This window comes from Neolamprologus brichardi, chromosome 18 (genome assembly GCF_056152115.1).
Source record: "Neolamprologus brichardi isolate AB-2024 chromosome 18, ASM5615211v1, whole genome shotgun sequence".
NCBI lineage: Eukaryota > Metazoa > Chordata > Actinopteri > Cichliformes > Cichlidae > Neolamprologus > Neolamprologus brichardi.
In genome coordinates this window covers 16,158,569-16,173,092 of record NC_142121.1, presented here as the reverse complement: position 1 = coordinate 16,173,092, position 14,524 = coordinate 16,158,569, and the positions used below count along the sequence as shown (strand labels likewise).

General features: G+C 39.8%; 1 protein-coding gene across 2 annotated transcripts in view; it reads right to left on the bottom strand.

Annotated features, from left to right (window-relative positions):
- Positions 1-14,524, bottom strand: part of LOC102780227 (RNA-binding Raly-like protein) — a 57,153-nt gene that overhangs the window by 5,379 nt on the left and 37,250 nt on the right. For both annotated transcript variants that reach the window (XM_006792203.3, XM_006792204.3), the window contains exons 3-6: positions 7,805-7,880; positions 4,538-4,585; positions 3,594-3,787; positions 111-224 (exon numbers count right to left, since the gene is read on the bottom strand). In XM_006792203.3, the coding sequence (XP_006792266.1) occupies positions 111-224; positions 3,594-3,787; positions 4,538-4,585; positions 7,805-7,880 (432 nt within the window). The remainder of the gene's footprint in view (positions 1-110; positions 225-3,593; positions 3,788-4,537; positions 4,586-7,804; positions 7,881-14,524) is intronic.

Sequence of the window (14,524 nt, the reverse complement as noted above, 5' to 3'; positions counted from 1 at the left end):
CTGTTTGTGTGGCTTTTATTTCAGTACATGGCGGCCTCTCTCAGCATCTTCCCCATTTTTCTATGCATGCTCATCAGACAGGTCCTCCCCTCCTGGCTGTCAAATCTTACCGGCATCAGAGCGATGTTGCCTCTCTATCTTCTCAAGCCTTCCCAGCAGTGAGTCGATCTTGGTCTTGATTTGCGACAGTTCCTTTTTGATTGTTAGAAGCTGATCTGTCTTCACTGCAAGCATACATTAATAAACTTAAAAAGCATAATTAATGGGATGTTCTACAAGAGACACTGTGACAGCAGCAGACTCTTCTCAACAGTCAAGTTCTTCACTGAAAATGTGGCACAACTGATGAAAAGCAGGAAATCTCACTGTGTTGCATTGAGGGGAGAATAATAATAAGCATGCGAGAGTTTGAACAGTACACCAGCTGCTAAAGCCATAATCTCACTGTTGTTGCTACCAGCGAAAATGTTTCTTTCTTAGCCGTGTTTTACCTCAATTTTTGTAGAGGAAAGATCTGGCTCTTACTATTAGATTTACCACCTTGTTACTAGCTTAGATGATAAGAAAACAGCTGCCTGCCTGCTGTAAAACAATAGAAAGTGATGAGCAATATGATGCAGAAATGCTACACAGAGCAGAAAATACAAAAAATAACCAAACAACTAGCTGAGACTCTGATCTAAGATTTATTCTGTATAATTTTGGTTTATTCACGACATTTCTGGTGTGCTTACTTTTGTTTTAACATGAATAAAAACTCTGGTTTAAATGAGTTTCAATGCATCTCAAGAAAAGAAAAAAACAATTTACTGTTTATCCCAGTCATTCCTAAAGTGTGTGGCGGTGGTCTGCAGGAGGTCAAAGTTTCTAATGTACAAACATGTAATTAGCTTGAAGCTACAAAGGAACAGCTTAAATATTTGCATTAAAAAGGTCATCAGAACTACTAAAGAAAATATGTGAGATTCAAATGATTTGTTTTTCTTTTCAGTTGGCAAGGGAAGGGAAAGTGTTTAATGAAGATTCAGCCTCAACAAGCAAATCACCAGAAGATCAAAAGGAATCAGAGAAAACACAAAGAAGGAGTCTTGTGTTTCAATCAGAGTTTTGATTAAAGGTTCAGTCGGTACAGGTTTCAAATTTGGCCAAGACATTCTTAAGTTTGACAATGGCTGGCTTTGTCACCTGACTGAAGATTAATTAACAATGATTGTTAAAATCAAATGATAATAAATGCCATAATAAAGTCATTTTTCAAGAAGAAAATATTTAAAACATTCACTTCTCCCAGCTTTTCAAACGTGACAATTTCTTGTGAATCTGTTCGGTTAGCTTAGGAAGTCATTATGGTCATTTTTTTCCCTCCCCATTTTATTGCATTATTTGACGGTTTTTGCCTCAACAATCAAAATAGCTTGCACATTAACCTCTTATTAAAATCAAAGTGTTTTTAAAAAATTGACTCATTTATTCAAAAGTAAATCGCATTCAACGACAGTTTTGACATGAAAATGATTCAGCATTTGGAAATCACTACAGTTTTTTACATCGCCAATGAGAGGATAAGCCACTTTTCTTTGTTTTGTATGAAAATCTCTTATTATTTTGGGGTTTTTGGACAGTTTGGTGAAAAAACAAACAAACTAAGTATGTAAATGTCAGTTTTGGCATCTTAAAAATTACAATAATTTTTTTTTTAATGCACTCACTAGACACTTAATTAGGTACACCTTACTGGGACCAGGTTGGACCTCCTTGTGTCTTCAGAACTGCCTTCATTCTTCATTCTTTGTGTTAATTAACAAAGACTCATTAAGATGCTGGAAACATTCCTCAAAACCTTTGGTTCAACACTGATATGATAGCATCACACAGTGCACACTGCAGATTTGTTGGGTGCACATTCATGATGCAAATCTCCCCCTGCATCGCATCCCAAAGGTGCTCTATTTGACTGCGATCTGGAGACTGTTGAGGACATTTGAGTACAGTGAACTCACTGTCTTGTTTAGGACACCCGTTTGAGAAGATTTGAGGTTTGTGACATGGCTTTATATCCTGCTACAACCAGCCATTAGACGATGGGTACACTGTGGTCAAAAAGGCACTGGGCATGGTTAATAACGATACTCAAGTAGTTTGTGGCATTTAAACAATGCCCAGTTGATATTAAGAGGCCCAAATTGAGCAAAGAAAGTTTCCTCCATGCCTTGGGGGTGACCATGGTTCAAGGGATTGGGAAGCTCATCTGTAACTGAAAGGTTGCAGTTTCGATCCCCCTGCTCTCTCTGTCCTGGTCGTTGTGTCCTTGGGCAAGCCACTTTACCCTACCGCCTACTGGTGTTGGCCAGAGGGGCCGATGGTGCAATATGGCAGCCTCGTTTCTGTCAGTCTGCCCCAGGGCAGCTGTGGCTACAACCGTAGTTTGCCTCCACCAGTGTGTGAATGTGAGAGTGAATGAATAGTGGCATTGTAAAGCACTTTGGGTGCCTAGAAAAGCACTATATAAATGCAATCCATTATTATTATTATTATGACAGCACCAGCCCGAACCATTAATTCAAAGCAGGATAGATCCATGCTTTGTAAAATTGTGAAATTCTGACCATACCATCCAAACTTCATTGCAGAAATTGAGATTCACCAGACCAGACAATGCTTTTTCAGTCTTTTATTATCTGGTTTTGTTGAGCTTATGTGAATTGTATCCTCAGTTTCCTGTAGTCCATCTGCTTCGAGGTTAGGCATGTTGTGTGTGGTTGTAATGCCGGTTTATTGGATTAACTGTTGTCTTCCTAATACCTCAAAGCGATCTGGTCATTCTCCTCTGTGTTCTGGCATCAACAAGGCATTTTCCACCAAAGGACTGTCTCTCACTCAATGTTTTCTCTTTTTCAGATTCTCTGTAAACCCTAGAGCTGGCTGTAGATCAGGAATTTCTGACATATTGAGATGGCTGGTCCCATGATGCCATGTTCAAAGTCACTGAAATCAGATTTCTTCCCTATTCTTAAATTTGGTTTAGTGAAGTTCAAAACCAATTTGTGAATTTGCTTGTAATTACATCTAATACAGTGCATATGTTCCTAATATAACAGATTTATTTTGACCATGTCATGTCTAAAATCTTTGAGTCGCTGCCATGTGATTGGCTGACTAAATATTTGAGTGTACCTAATGAAGTGTCCAGTGAGTGTATACTCTAATCAGTTCAAGAGGGACTATCAAGACTACTAATGAAAATAATCAGGAATTGCAGGCCTGACCTTTTTCGATTATTAACCTTGTTTTTTTGTTTCCAGAGCTTAGCATTTACACTTGCTGAGTACATTTCCATCATAATGGGCAGAAATGATACCCGCCAACATGTGTTCAAAGTTATGATAATAGGAAATGTTCTTTGTAGCGGCTGAATTTATTTTCTTTGCCATTAACTTGACTCAAACCCCAAAAATGGACATGGAGGTAAGTTTAAAACAAACAATCACATAAAAATCACATTTAGAAAACATCATTTGGCAATCACAACATCCTTTAGAGATGGCAGGACACTATAGGAACAAAAAGGGACAAAGAAAAACCACCAAACATACGTTTAGGGCCAGTGATGGAAGAGCCGACATTGAGTGCTCGGGAGGAGGAAGAGGAGGAGGAGGAAGAGGAAGAGCAAGCCCTGACTGGAAAAGAGGATTTGGCTCTGCGTGTGGTTGGGACAACTAGCCGTGAGCGTTTGATGGGGATCACAGCTCGGGTCGGAGGCACAACACGGCCGTGGTACTCAAACAGTCTGAAGACACATGAAGAATAAAGTTGTAGCAACAGAAATATTACAAGAGTATTACAATGCAGAGAAATAACAAAACAAAAAAAGTGGGGATATAACTCTGTAATCACTATGGGACCTGAACAGCAAGTGGTTTCCCTTGTTTTTGGTCAGATGTTTTTATTCAAGCAGCAAGGAACACTTACAAAGCACCTAATAGACATGCTGCAAAAGATGTCTGAATGATAGAGGTACACATTGAACAATGCCAAAGCAATTCAATCAAAGCCTGTTCCCAGTTGCCTTTGACATATCAAATTGCCAAAATAGCAATAATGACTCAAAGCTGAAGGATTCTGCTCTTGGGGATATTGCAAAGAAGAGGAAGTAAACAAACCAATGAAAATGTCAGAATGAAGATACATTCTGTGCCTTGCCAGCGCAAATGACCAGCCGGGGGACTATCTGACATTCAGTACCCGGCTATGCGGATAAAAGCATCATTAGTAAGCCCAACGGAGAGGAATAAAAACCTCCTCAATATGACATTCATTATGCCTGTGATAATGTAGTTACTTTGCCTCAGAAGGAAATGGGGCCATTCTGCTCAAAAATCATCTTTATTCAAGATGGGAAATGGGGAGAAAGGATGTGTATACTAAGGGCAAAATATCGGGAGGAAAGGGACTGGTTGAAAAAAGAAAAGTTGCAAATGACAAAGACGTGTGTTATTTACCAGTGAGCCAATGTTTTGTTTTGTTTTTTTAAACATACCTACTGTAGAAGTCATCTCTGTAGTAGTCGTAGTCAAATTCATAGCCACTGTGGAAATAAAAGAGAACATTTCTATTTTTCTTTGATTTTTTGTGCACAAAAACATAAAACAATAAAGGAAGAAAATGACGGTGCAAATGCATTTAGACTGAATTCTTTATTCAGTGCTGTCCTAAAAGACTATTACTGGAAAATTCCTTCTTGTTAAGATTTGATGTGTGGTTTCTTAACCGAGCTGAGCACTGGAATCAAATTTCCTTTAATCCATTTAAAAAATGAAATGCAACAACAGCAAGTTTGCCTCATTATGTTGCATTTCTTTCTTGGTTGGCTATAGCGGTAAACTTACCAGATTCCCATCAAACTAGAAAGCGAGGTAATGCAGGCTATTTCTACAAACAACTGCTGACAACAGGAAGCTTCCGTTCCCGGCTACAAATTACACTGTGATAAATCCGACACAACAGGAGTGGCCTTAAGACTTCTGCCACAATATGCACGAGTTCCTGATGGTTGTATTTTGATTACTTTTCAAAAATTCAGGATAATAGAAAGCAGAAATCAAAAGAGCTCGAGAGACGGTGGGCAGCTCAACACTGCTCACAGCTGCAGAGCTTACTCTTCCATTTTGGAAAAAGAAAGGAAGCAGTGACGGTAAAACAAACTTGATAAATGTAGAGAAATTAAAGCACTGTCATTTACAATATTGTGCCTAACAAATTCATTTTCAATAACTGTGTGTGTGTGTGTGTGTGTGTGTGTGTGTGTGTGTGTGTGTGTGTGTGTGTGTGTGTGTGTGTGTGTGTGTACGTGTACGGGTATTAACATCTTCATTGGGACAAAAAATTGGTAGTTTATTATACTTGGGCTGCTTGAAGGCATTTTTGAGACTCAAAATGTGGTTTTTGTGTCAGGGTTACAATTAGGTTCTGGTTAGGTTTAGGGTCAGGGTTAGGCATTCATTTTTGATGGTTAGGGTAAGTGGCTATTTTTTTTATATCCTTATGTCCCCACAAGAATATAATGTGTGTGTGTGTGTATGTTGCATAGTGCTGCCATCTTCCCACCCCTAACACACAGGTCCGAGAGAGCGATCTCTTTTCTGGATTTGGAGGCAAAAATCAGGCACAAATGTTTGAATTCTTTTGCAAAGTTAAAAAGAAGAAGAAAATCGGAGCTCTATAATGATGCAGGCCACTCTGTTCCCGTTGCATTGCTCACTGTGATGTGAAGAGTATTTCATCTATTGTTACTCCAGCACCTCGGTACAGCCTTCACATTAAAGTTATGTGATTAGAGCGCCTGACTACCAAAAGGTGCACGGTTCTAATCAATTCACAAAAGGCTGAAACAAAGGAAATTTGTCCAGCTGCTAGCTGTCGTCTTCCCAAACCTCCCCTCCTGCCTTTTAATAAGCATCCCCACTGGCCAACGGCAAGAATACAGATGAAAACACTGTGGTTCATGACAGCTTCCTTCCTAATGTAACAGATTTGTGTTGCTGGATAGTTGTTAAGCACGAAGTACACTTTTACAGCTATTGGGCTAGCAACCAATTAGCAGTAAAAGCAAGACAGCGCACTAGAATCGTCAACTATGATGAATAAGCAGCTTCCTTTACAGATACGATCTACTATGAAGATTGAATCTTTGACACGTTTCAACACGTTTTACCCAGGCAACATGTTTGATGTAATCTCTTCAAAATCAGTCTGGCACATAAAACTGCTACAAAACCACAACATGACCGTTTTACTTAACATACAAACATAAAACATGTGTTTTGTCAGATTTTATTAAATTTTAGTGAGATAGTTTAAATAGGTAGAATTTGTTATGTGTATGTTGTGTTCCTTCTCATTTTCAAATCCTCTAATAAAGGAGTTCCCAAACTCTTGTTCTTATCTTATTATCTTTTAAATAACACATAATCATGCAAAAGAATAATACTAATAAACCTTTCATAGCCTCATGACTCAATACCAGGTTCTAAAATTATTTAAACACACCATCTCACTTATTTAACAACAAATAAGCCGACATGTTGAAGCAGTGTGAGAAAACCAAGGAACACCCAATGATTCATTAGCTTCAAGTTATTATAGCTTGTATAATAAGAGACTGTTGTAGATTTGCTGCTAGGCTTGATATGTGCATTACCCAGATTCAACCAAGCTTTAGCCGTAGGACAGATGGCCTTACATTTGACTAAAACACGTTGGTATACAGAGGAGTTTAGGGACTATATTTTCAAACGAAGTCCAATTAACCACCCCTTCACTACGGTGCTTGACAGTTGGTATGAGGTGTTTGTGCTGATGGGTATAGTTTTTACCAAACATGACACTCCATTATAGTCAAACATTGTCAGTTTGGTGTCATCTGTCTAAATGACATTGTCCTAGAAGTGGTTTGTTCACAAGATTTCCAGAACAATGCAAACCAAAGCTGTGCTGCTGTTTTCTTTTTAGAGAGAAGACACTTTGTTGTGGCAAACCTCCCAAACAAACCATACTTGTTCCATTTTGTATTCTGGTGAACTTTAACATTTTAATAAGCTAACTGAGTCGGAGATGTATCTTGTGGATTTTTTGACAATCTTGAATGCTCCAGACCAGCAAACTGTCAAAACCTCTGCTCTTATGGGGGCGCTGACACTTGCTGATTATCAGTTAATCAAGTGCGTTTGATTAACAGCACATGGCTGCTACTTACCCTTTTAATTCTGATTGAAGCAGTAAGTGTGCACTACATTTTTCAAAGAGTCCTGCCAAACCTGTCCGTCTCACACAACTGTGTAAGCTTTTAACAGAGGGTCTGCTGGGTTGATCCTGTTACTTTGGGACAGAATATAATATAGACAGAATTTGGTCATGTTTCCAGTCTGTGTCTTAAACTATGTAAATCATATTCAAAGCCCCCGCAGGAAGGGACATTTCCCAAAACTATTCCTTTAAAAGCCTGAATAAGGTGTTATTTTGTATTTTTATTATACTGCCAAGCAACTTTGTGTGGACTTTTTGTTTGTTTTGTTGTCGTTTCTTTCAACGAGATGACAAAAGAGCAAAGTGTGTAACAGCAACAGACAAAAAAATGGCACTAATAGCACAAGTAGGGAATTGGCTGTTTCTCCTTAAGAGCACAGCCTGCCAGAGAGGATCATAAACACATATTTTACAGACAGCAGAGGCAGAGGGTACAACAGAAAAAGTAGGTCAGGAAAGGAACATCCACCTGACACTCTAAAATAAGAAAAACATGTTTCACCTGTAGAGGGATGAGAGAGGCCTCTTGGAGCCCATCTTAGGCCTGTACGGTTTGGGCTCTCCAGCCATGTTGATATCTGGGGGGAAAAAATGAGAGTTGAAGTTACAGTGTGATAGAGAAGCAGTTTATAATATAAAGATCATCCACAACATACAGTTGGATCCACATATATTTGGACAATTGCACCAATTTGTGTCATTTTGCCTTTGTACACCATCGCAGACAATAAATTTTCAACTTAGGTTCAAGGGCTTTAACAAAAGAACTGCATTAATAGTTCAAGAGGGAAATGTTCAAAGGCTCAAAGGTAACTGGAAAATTGTTAAAGAATTTTATGTCCAGGTGAACACTTAAATCAAGAACACTCCCGAGGAGGTAGGAGTATCACTGTCAAGGTCTACAATCAATAGAAGCCTTCATGAATAGGAGATGAATGCAGAACAAGGTGCAGAGTACTGGTTAAACTCAACAAGAAGGCCAGATTAGAATTTGCCAGAAAACATCTGAAAAAGCCTTTAGTTCTGGAAAAATATAATTTCTACAAATGAAGGCAAGATAAACTTGAGTGATGGGGCGACACAAGTATGACGGAGAGAAGCAGCTCATGATCCGAAGCATATTATCTGTCAGACATGGTGTTACGGTGTGGGCATGTATGGCTGCCAGGGAAACCGAACTAAAGTGCTGGTTGATGTGACTGCTGGTAGAAGAAGCAAAATGTGCACGGGGCTGTACTCTCTGCTCACATTCAGCCAAATGCAGCCAAACTGCTCAGACAGTGTTTCATAGTGCAACTGGATAATGACCCAAAGCAAGTTGCACCCAAGAAACCCAAGAGTTTCTCAAGAGACAGAAATTGGATATTCTTCAATGACCAAGTCAGTCAGCTGATCCCAGTCCGACAGAGCATGCTTTTCAGCTACTGAAGACAAAACTGAAGGCAGAGACCCACAAACGAGCAGCAACTGAAGGTGGCTGCAGTAAAAGCCAAACAGAGCATCTGAAGGGAGAAAACACAGCAGCTGGTGTTTTTATGCAAGTATAAAAAAATAATACTTATATCTAAAATTATTTTATCTTGTCCAACAGTTTTTTAAGCCTCTGAAGTGAGAGACTGTATAAAGACAGCTGCAATTTAAAAAATGTTCAAGACGGTTTTAATTAAAAACAACCAACATGATTTTTTTCTGATTTTTTTTTTATATCAATGCAAATATTGTAGATATTTTCTCTGATAAAACATAACTTGATTTCCCATGCACTGTAATTTTACCTAAATGTTACACAAAAATTAGTTTTCTGCTTAGACTGGAAATATTCTACATGTGTGAAAAAAAAATATTTATATTGAAATGAAGGACACAGATGCTTAGATCACAATATTATTTTTTATTTGAATATTTCCATAGACACATTTTAATCCTCTATATTCATATACATGTTATGACAGATGGAAGTAAATCTTCAATGTTTTAAGTGCTTATTTATGATGGTCATTCATGAGTCCAGCTTTTTTTCCCCTGGATGACCATAAACTTTTATTTTTATGAAACCAAAAGACTTCAAAGCAACTCACACCCAAAGCTTTTTAAAGAGTGGCACAAATAAAATTATGTTGCCAAGGAGACAATAGGATAATGGCAAATAAAGGGTAAACACATCTTCATATGTACACTGTAATAATTTTTACAGTTATATTCTTATAAAAGCACTATACCTGCCTGACTAGGAGCTATTTTTTAGCCTGTCCTGCAGAATACCACATCATACGATGTAGCACTGTCTTTATAAAGAGGCTCTCTGGGCATTTTCAAGCTCCTAAGAATTTTTGTTTAAAGGTTTGAACAAATTACAAACTGCATTTTTATGAGATTATCAGTGTGACAGTGTTTTCATTCAGAATTGCCATAATATGGGCCAGGGCTCATGTACTGTAGCAGTGTACATTCATCCTCACTGAACTAGACTTTCAGCAGAAACTGAATTTTTAAATTGTATGATCCCCCCCCTTAGATCTCATGCATTAAAAGGAAGTTTATTTAAAATTTCTTAGCTGAATGGTCAAAGTGGGTTTTGAAGATGAAAGATGCTGTGAAAAGTGGGCCAACATAGTTTTAAATTAAAGAGCAGCAGTAAAAGTAAGAGGGTGGTTGCTAGCTAAAGCTAATTATGTCTCGTAGCATTTCTGAGTGCATGACCATATCAATGGGATCAGATAAAAAAGAGAGAGCGAAGGTCAGTTTGTGTTTGTCTTTAAAAACATTTATAACAGTCAGGATGTTGTGGAGTATTCATTGCTACTTTACTGTTCCCATTTCCTTATTAACGCAGTTATTCCATTTTATATGAAGAACAAGAATATGAAGCGTAAACCTGCATTCTTTCTAGTGGCCAGGAGGTGGCGATCCTGAGGAAATGAAAAACAAATCCAGTTGTGTAGAAGTCTATCCGAAAAAAACCATCTAAGTCATGTTATTTATGATCTCCTTAAATGTTTTTCTGATTAATGTTTAGTGTCTACCTTTAACTTTAAGACTTCTGTAATACAGCAGAATGAATATTTTTGTAAATTATGTAAATTATGGCCCCATTTGGAGTAAAATAGACGATAAACAAAGCCATGCTTTGGGGCAGGCCTGCATTATAACTAGAGAGCTGCTGCCATATGAGCATTTGGCATTCTTAATTTGTAGGTCAGATTAAAATTCCTCAATTTAAGGTTTCCAAAAACAGCTGATGATGTCATAATAGCTACGTCCACCCTTTATATACAGTCTATATTTGGAAAAGAGCCACAAATATTATCCCAAATGTTCTTATAGTTTAATTAGTTAATAGTCGATCAATGAAAATTCATCTTTTAAGACTTACAGTGGGGCAAAAAAGTATTTAGTCAGCCACCGATTGTGCAAGTTCCCCCACTTAAAATGATGACAGAGGTCAGTAATTTGCACCAGAGGTACACTTCAACTGTGAGAGACAGAATGTGAAAAAAAAATCCATGAATTCACATGGTAGGATTTGTAAAGAATTTATTCGTAAATCAGGGTGGAAAATAAGTATTTGGTCACCTCAAACAAGGAAAATCCCTGGCTCTCACAGACCTGTAACGTCTTCTGTAAGAAGCTTTTCTGTCCCCCACTCGTTACCTGTATGAATGGCACCTGTTTGACCTCATCATCTGTATAAAAGACACCTGTCCACAGCCTCAACCAGTCAGACTCCAAACTCCGCCATGGCCAAGACCAAAGAGCTTTCGAAGGACACCAGGAAAAGAATTGTAGACCTGCACCAGACTGGGAAGAGTGAATCTACAATAGGCAAGCAGCTTGGTGTGAAAAAATCAACTGTGGGAGCAATCATCAGAAAATGGAAGACATACAAGACCACTGATAATCTCCCTCGATCTGGGGCTCCACGCAAGATCTCATCCCGTGGGGTCAAAATGATCATGAGAACGGTGAGCAAAGATCCCAGAACCACACGGGGGGACCTGGTGAATGACCTGCAGAGAGCTGGGACCAAAGTAACAAAGGTCACCATCAGTAACACACTACAACGGCAGGGAATCAAATCCCGCAGTGCCAGACGTGTTCCGCTGCTGAAGCCAGTGCATGTCCAGGCCTGTCTGAAGTTTGCCAGAGAGCACATGGATGATACAGCAGAGGATTGGGAGAATGTCATGTGGTCAGATGAAACCAAAGTAGAACATTTTGGTATAAACTCAACTCGTCGTGTTTGGAGGAAGAAGAATACTGAGTTGCATCCCAAGAACACCATACCTACTGTGAAGCATGGGGGTGGAAACATCATGCTATGGGGCTGTTTTTCTGCCAAGGGGACAGGACGACTGATCCGTGTTAAGGACAGAATGAATGGGGCCAAGTATCGTGAGATTTTGAGCCAAAACCTCCTTCCATCAGTGAGAACTTTGAAGATGAAACGAGGCTGGGTCTTCCAACATGACAATGATCCAAAACACACCGCCCGGGCAACAAAGGAGTGGCTCCGTAAGAAGCATTTGAAAGCCCTGGAGTGGCCTAGCCAGTCTCCAGACCTCAACCCCATAGAAAATCTGTGGCGGGAGTTGAAAGTCCGTGTTGCTCGGCGACAGCCCCAAAACATCACTGCTCTTGAGAAGATCTGCATGGAGGAATGGGCCAAAATACCAGCTACTGTGTGTGCAAACCTGGTAAAGACCTATAGTAAACGTTTGACCTCTGTTATTGCCAACAAAGGTTATGTTACAAAGTATTGAGTTGTATTTTTGTTATTGACCAAATACTTATTTTCCACCCTGATTTACGAATAAATTCTTTACAAATCCTACCATGTGAATTCATGGATTTTTTTTTTCACATTCTGTCTCTCACAGTTGAAGTGTACCTCTGGTGCAAATTACTGACCTCTGTCATCATTTTAAGTGGGGGAACTTGCACAATCGGTGGCTGACTAAATACTTTTTTGCCCCACTGTATCTATAGATTGTCTAGTGTATAACATGTAAAAACCCATTTGAAAAAGCCTTCCTCTATTTTCTGTTTTAATAGGTGTGAAATAGCAGCAATCTCATCAGAGATGAGGAAGTAGTGAGAGCTTTTCTTAGTTTGAGCTGTCTAAGTGCCTATAGGGCTCTGTGTGATGAAACTAACCAGGTGAACTGGGGTACAAAACATTGATTCATTTAATGATTTCACTTCACTTCATTGTAACGCTCAAACAGACGGTGCATAGTTTGCAAGATTTTGTAAGAGCCTCGAAACAACCGAGACTCTGACTGTGCAAAAAAGGGACTTCAAGTAAATATTAGGACACTCAGCTAAACAAAACAACAGAAATCCCCTTCAAATGCATTAGCAGACAGCTGTGACTCATCTGCACACACCTCATGACTACTGCCATGATTGACAGCCCCTTCTACCTGCCAAGAACGCCGGCGCATTAAACCCGGCTGGTATCACACCACGTTTAGTCTGTCGGCTTTCCGACGTTGCTTCATGCTCAGATTCTGCTCAATCAGCCTCGAGTGCTGCTCAAGGTCATACACAAAAAACACAAACAAAAATCAAAACTCCACCTTCCCACGCATACACACAAACAAACACAGGGGTGAACCGACAAAGCCGCAACAGAGATCCCTTTCTGATGGATGAGTCACCCTTGAGTTGCAGAGATAAAACATCAGCTTTGGGGATCATGCAGCAGCAAATGTCATGACTGGAGCTGGAGTCAAGTTGTTGTGCCTAAAGGGTTGCAGTCGCAGTTTTTTGGGCTTTTTCTTCCAGGGGTGGGGTAAGCATGAACTCTCTGCTGCAATATTAATGCACCAAGCTTATGAATTAAAGAATGGAAAATATCTCAGATAAATCCAAGCACTTCTCTCAGATTCACATTTTCACACAGAGTCCTGCAGCTGCAGCTGCGTCTGGATCTTCCATCACATTGTCTGCAGAATCACCATGGGTGCAATGGTTGGAGCCCAGACTTTCTCGCTCTTTCTCATTCTCTTGATTTCCTCCTTTCCTTCCTTGCTCTCCCTAATGGACTAATGGAGTGGGGGGATGTATCGCTAGCTCTCAGGTGCACAGGGACAGCTGTATCATTATCATTAGGACACAGGAAGACGTGAGGAATGGTTCGCACTGTAAAGCCTGCTCTTCTCTGGGCCCCTGCTAGGGTCATTAAAGACAGAGTGGAGCACTAAAAAGCACTCTAAAATGAACACTGTCACCTCACAACACCCCTTCCCTCCACATCGCAACAGACACACATAGAGTCTCTGATTAATTACAGTCATTATACTAATCATATACAAAAGTCGCATGAATAAGTATATGTGTGCTTGCAGCCTGACTTGTTTGTGCGTGTATTCATAAAAAGTTGAAGCGGGAGATAGAGGAGATAGAGCCTGTGTTGCTAAGCAATAGCCACTTAGGACTTGATTGATACTATAAACTGCATGCGGCATCGCATTGAAGGGGAATATAAAAATGTACTTTGCTGAAGCCATTATGTCCAGGTTGGCCACAAAAACCTATCACAGAGGTGAACTCAAAGTAGAAGAAAGTCAGTCTCAGACACTGTAAAAACACTGGCCGCCCTCTTAACTCCTGAGAGCATACTCCTATTGGCGCTGCTACAATGCAGAATGCACTGCTGTCAAAATATGATGAACAACGCACATCTACTCACTTTATCAAGTATGCCTGTTCAAATGCTTTTTAAAGCAAATATCTAATCAGCTAGTCACGTAGCAAAAACTTAAGGCATTCAGGCACGCAGACATGGTCAAAACAACCTACTGAAGCCCAACACGAGCATTAGAATGAGTATGGACAGTGATTTAAGTAAGTTGGTAAGTGTCATAGCTGAAATGGTTGATGCCAGAGAACTGCTTTGAGCTCACAGGAAGGCGACAATAACTAAAATACCAAAGGTATCCAGAAAACCTTTAAACAGATGGTCTACAGCAGCAGAAGACCACACAGTGCCATCAGTGTCAACAATTCACAAAGGCTCAAAATTGGGTGTAAACAACTTGAAAGAATTGCAGGGATCGCAAAATCGCTAGCGATATCTCCGGTCGGGCGACCAAAATCTATCTCAGCCCCGTCCGTCGGGTTATCATATAGCCCGACGGGCGGGGCTGAGATAGATTTTGGTCGCCCGACCGCCGACCGGAGATATCGCTAGCTCCGGGACGTCGGGCTAGCGATTTTG